The sequence below is a fragment of the Nanorana parkeri genome, unplaced genomic scaffold, assembly GCF_000935625.1.
Source record: "Nanorana parkeri isolate BGI_ZX_2015 unplaced genomic scaffold, ASM93562v1 scaffold239, whole genome shotgun sequence".
In the NCBI taxonomy this organism is placed as follows: domain Eukaryota; kingdom Metazoa; phylum Chordata; class Amphibia; order Anura; family Dicroglossidae; genus Nanorana; species Nanorana parkeri.
This window is the reverse complement of record NW_017306507.1, coordinates 741406-746614: the sequence shown is the minus strand read 5'-3', so window position 1 is coordinate 746614 and position 5209 is coordinate 741406. Positions and strand designations below refer to the sequence as shown.

General features: G+C 37.8%; 1 protein-coding gene across 5 annotated transcripts in view; it reads right to left on the bottom strand.

Annotated features, from left to right (window-relative positions):
* Nucleotides 1-930: 930 nt before the first annotated feature.
* The window catches only part of NFIB (nuclear factor I B), a 194071-nt gene continuing 189792 nt past the window's right edge, over nucleotides 931-5209 (bottom strand). For 4 of the 5 annotated variants that reach the window (XM_018556487.1, XM_018556489.1, XM_018556490.1 and 1 more), the window contains one exon: nucleotides 931-2031. In XM_018556487.1, the coding sequence (XP_018411989.1) occupies nucleotides 1902-2031 (130 nt within the window). In that variant the 3' untranslated portion in view covers nucleotides 931-1901. The remainder of the gene's footprint in view (nucleotides 2032-5209) is intronic. The other variant, XM_018556491.1, reaches the window with a different exon arrangement.

The following is a 5209-nucleotide window of genomic DNA, read 5'->3' as shown; positions in this document are numbered from 1 at the left end:
ATTTATACGCATATATAAAACAAAATCTCCTCTCCATGTCAGTACACAAAAGGACCTCATCACACTGCAAAAAGAGCAGTACCCACTTTGGTCAATGGAAAAAAAAAACACATACATTTAAATTTTTTTTTTTTACACTTTTCTTTTTTTATCTGCTAAATTACCTAGAATAACCAAATACTGCTAAAAGCACTACCTACATAGGCAAAACTTGGTATTGCATAATTTTGTAAAAATTTCAACCCCATTCCAGCTCCCTCCCTCCTTCCCCATATTAACTGGAAGATGAAAAACATGAAAGGTTAATAGAAAAACACCAAAATACTGAAAATATTGCTGGTTGATTACTATTTTTAAGCGGCAATTATACACAGCCATGATATGCTTTATAAATGTGAGAAGGTATAACTGTCTAAAAAATCCAGGATGTCACAGAATTTTTTCCCCCCTGTGGAGTACAAAATATCTTGCCATAAAAATGGTAATGTTTTAAAATGATAATAAATGCAGCAAAACAAGTTTAGTGATGTCACTTTTTTAAAATCCAAGGCAAGGCACGTGATGTGGACATTGTAGTTTCGTGCAAAATACAACTACTGGAATCTGTACTTAATGATTGCTCTCCTTTTTAACTTCTGTACTATATTGGCATTATATTAATTTTACCTTGAGGATGTGACTGCAATTTACGTTCTTATTTCTAAAGAAGTACATGACACATGGGCTTTTGTTCAATTTTATGCAGACTGACAGGTTAAATAGTATGTGTATTTGAGTTTTGTCCTGATTTACTAATGCTGATGCCTGTCCCCCTTTTCCCCTAATTCAACCAATAATCATAAATAAATACTTGGCCCCTTCATGGTAGCCTCACCAGTATAAGTGCTAAGAGTCCTTTCATTTCAGTATCATGGATACATGATTTTTCAGGATTTGCTGCTCTTTATTTTACTTTACTTAGCCCTCATACATTGAGGGAATAAAATATTTCATATTTATTTTTACCCGTTAGCACCAGATGACCACATGGAAAAATCATAGGCTTTGTCTGGTACTAGGCAGGCTGTAGCTTTTCAAGCCCTACCGTTTAGAGTCAGAGGACTAAAGGACTAACTATAATTATGCCACTTTAAATAATTATGTAATAGCACTTGCCTGTACACTAATCTTTTGTGGGAATTAAGTCCTGTTTAATTCTTGCACTGGCATCTCTGTAAAAACAAAAGGGTCACCAATTTTTACAAGAATCTGAGGGACACAAATCTGCTGACATTTCAGATTAGGCAGCAGGCGAAAACATGCTAGGTGTGTACTGTGGATTACTGTAGTTGCATCTCTTTCTAGTAGTAGTGACTGAAGATCATTTAATGCTTTCTTTCCACATGCTATTAAACATGACAACTGTTATATGTAAGGAGATCCATGGTAGGGGTGGCTTCTTTTCTTGCAGCTCTGCGCTGCCTCACAGCCTTTCTTTTGTGAGAAGAAATGGGAGTAGTGTTCCCATGCGTAAACAACAAGAAGACTAAAACCAAACAGGACTAGCTTATCATGCAATTATTAAGGCATCTAGAAAAGTCATACAAAATATATTGTCGTGGAGAAAGAGCGCTTATTTCCCAGCGGACATTAGATAACAAATGCTAGTTTAGCAGGAGTTGCATTCTACCCATCTGTGAAATTTATTAGCCACCCTTTCAGTGTCACGACTGCTTCGGCCTTAACCTCTCATGTGCTCTGGAGGCCTGATAGCCAATGCTTTGCAGGTCCTGCAAGTACTAAAAAGGTTAAAGGAATCAGTGATTGTAAGTGCTGCAAATGCTGGTCAGTTTAACTTGTCTTTCATGTTTTCTTCATGTCCTTTCTTCCTTCTCTCTGCTCATTCAAATTTTCTTTATTTTTCAGTTGCTTGTCTCTGCTTGAAGAAAGGGTTCTCCAATGATATTTAGTCCATAATTTTGGACATTGCTTGGTAGGATTGATGTCCTATTGGATACTTGGAAAGGAACCAAGCTAGCCCAGGTACCAGGACTGCAAAAGAAAACCAAAATAAACCAAATTTAATCACAGAAAATATTACTAATTAAAAACACACTAAAGTTAAAAAATGCACTTCAACCTTACAATGAAAATGAACAAGCTAACAACAATAAAATATGGCAACATACAATAAGTTACCATTAAAATTAGAAGCATTCTCCCTGCGGCAGTAGTATGACCAACCTAGACATCTGCTTATGTGAAACTGCATGTCAAAGCAGACAAACATCAATAACATAATTCCTACACTGGTTTTGCATGTGAACACATTTGCAATAATGTTCTTAAAGTGAGATAAAATTATGTTACTAGTATGTAAAGTGAACTGCCTCTACATCTGAATGCTAGGCTGTTCTGAATGCACAAATTGCCAACATTTCCAGGTAGTGTTTGAGTTTACCTACTCCATCCTTCCCCCACACATTTCTATCGGTCCACCAATGTGATGGTCTGCTCCAATTGCCACTGACTGGATATGTGTAGAATGCGGGCAGGCTAACAGGAAGTGCTGGAGATATGCCCAGAATTCAGGCCTAGAGGCAAAATCGCAGTGGCTACAGGCACCATTAGGTGCTTATACTTTATGCTTGCCTGCAGATTCATTTGGTTTTAGTGACAGTCATTTTAAGGCTTGGTTAAACAGACTTTTTGTACATCATTATTTTTAGTGTCAGAAAGGTAGGTTTAAATAGATTGTATAGCATTTTGTTTATATAAGTCTCTGCAGAATATACACAAACAGCGCATTGGTTTACAGGAGGGACAGCCCCCACCTTTCATAGCAGAGACATTACTCTTTTGGGTTTTCCATCAGCGATATCCATCAACAAGTGCTGCAGTAGAAATGGGCTTTCTTATCGCAAAACCTATTGTAATCTGTAAACAGAGTGTTATTGAAACAGTCTGTATTAAGGCCATTAACATTTTCTTTTAACCACGCTTCCGACAGCAGCCTTGATGGTCTACAACAAATGAATCCAGCACAGACTCCCCATCAAAATGTCTGCTATCTGTAAGCCCTTGGTTACCGAAGACTTCAAAGCTCAAGTGACTCACAAGTCTAATATATATCAAAATACCAATGCAATTATAAAACAACACTCCTGGCTTTATAGAATATACCAGGAAGTGACCACAAATAGTTCTATTGCTACTCTTATTAAATCACTAGTCAACTTAGGAACATTGGCACTGGACCTTTCTTGACTAGAAAACTGTGCCAATACCAGTTTAACATAAATGTTCATTCAACGGGTAACATAGTACCTAACGGATGGAAACAGCTGTTAACCTTGGATAGTTGTATAATAAATGTGTGTCTTGAATGATGGGTACTAGGATGCTGTGGGACCCTTATGTCATTACTAATGAATATGGCAGCTGTTATATAATATTACATTTACTACAACCCCCTGTGTTGTTCTTATTGAAGAATTGGTTTATTCACCCCAATGTTTATAAGAAACATATAGTTCAGTGTGTACACATATCGATACCATTTTGCAACATTTTACTAGAATTTAAATGGATTATCAACTGGCCTCAAGTGACTGTTTTGTTGAGGTGGAATTTTGAATCAACCTTTATTCAAAGTATCTTGAAGTTTTGTTTTTTTTAAATTAGAAGAAATCAGATTTAAAAAAACTTGATTTGAAGAAAAAAAGCTTGTATTTTTTGTTTTAAATAAGGAATCTGCCAAGAGAAACTGATTATGGCCTAATTCTTATTGTAAATAATAAAACAAATCTACAGACACTCATGCATCAAAGGGGCATTTAAAAATCTCTACTAATACAAATTAATAAAAATGTATTGCTTGTAGTGAAGGTTTGTCCATCTGCTTTTAACTGTTTTTAATACAATACAATTTTAATACAACAAAACAAGTAAAATTGGGTAAGACCATATTATATTTTAATCATAAGTCAGTGGTAATTTGCTGGTGGGGATCAGAGGTTTTATCCTGACTGGTTGCTATGAGGCAAAGTTGCTTGCCTGACACAGTAGCTGTCCCATTAGACCAATTGATAAATAAGGCAAGCTTACAATGCCCACAAAATTTAGCAGTCATTACAAACCCTCACAGGCTTGCATATGTATCACTGTGCATGTCCATGCTTAGAAGCCTGCCCTGAGCTGTAGTTTAATGTGGGTGATCAGTTAATAAATATATGAAGGATAGTTCAAATGTTATAAAAACAGTTACATAAATACTATACATCCAACATTATTTTCCATGTTTAACAATAAATATAGTGGTTACATTTGGTCAAATCAGATATAAATATAGTTTACCATCTCCCTCTAGTCAGCATTAATACACACTAATTTCTCACCTCTGTCAATGTTAATAGGTCCAGTGTGCAGTGCTCCTTCCATTGATGTTTTCTTCTCAAGATAGTACAAACAATGTACTTTTGCTGACTGCAGGTTATCTGAGGTTTGTACTTACTACCAGCAGTACAGGGTAAGTTTAAATTATCGATATTGCATATTTGTCAGAATTTCCAGGACAATGAAGCCCTGTCCAGATTTCCCCAATCTATGTCTCTAGCCACCTAATTATACTCCTTAACAATGATCATGTTTTAAGGAAATTACAAGGAATGGTGTTTGCATAGGGCCTTATTCATCAGAGAGGAACTGTCCTAGACAGTCTGTGCTGCAAATATCAGATTAAGAAATGCACAGGAAAATTACAAGGCCACTGGCGGAACTACCTGGGTTGCAGTGGTCGCAATTGCGACTGGGCCCTGGCGTTCCGCCTGCTGGGGGGGGGACCCAGCGAGCAAGAAGAGGGCGGTGCTGGAGAGGCTGTCACACTAGTCCTGTAGAATGTGCTGCAGGCACCACCAGGCAACACATTCTGCTGTGTGAGGACCCTCTCCACTTAGCCCCGCCCCCTGAGACACGGAAGAGGGCCCTGCAGGAGAGGGAAGGTAAGTCTGGAGTGGGAAGGGGGGGGCACGGGAAAGGGGGGTAATGCTGGTGGTATTCTGCATAACTGACTTTTATTATAATGTATTGCTGGGACTTGTAGACCCACATAGCTGGTGGTATTCTGCATTGCTGTATGATAATTATACAACAATGCAGAATAGCACCAACTATGTAGGACTACAAGTCCCAGCAATGCATTATAGTGGGGGGGGGGGGGTGGTGGGTTTTT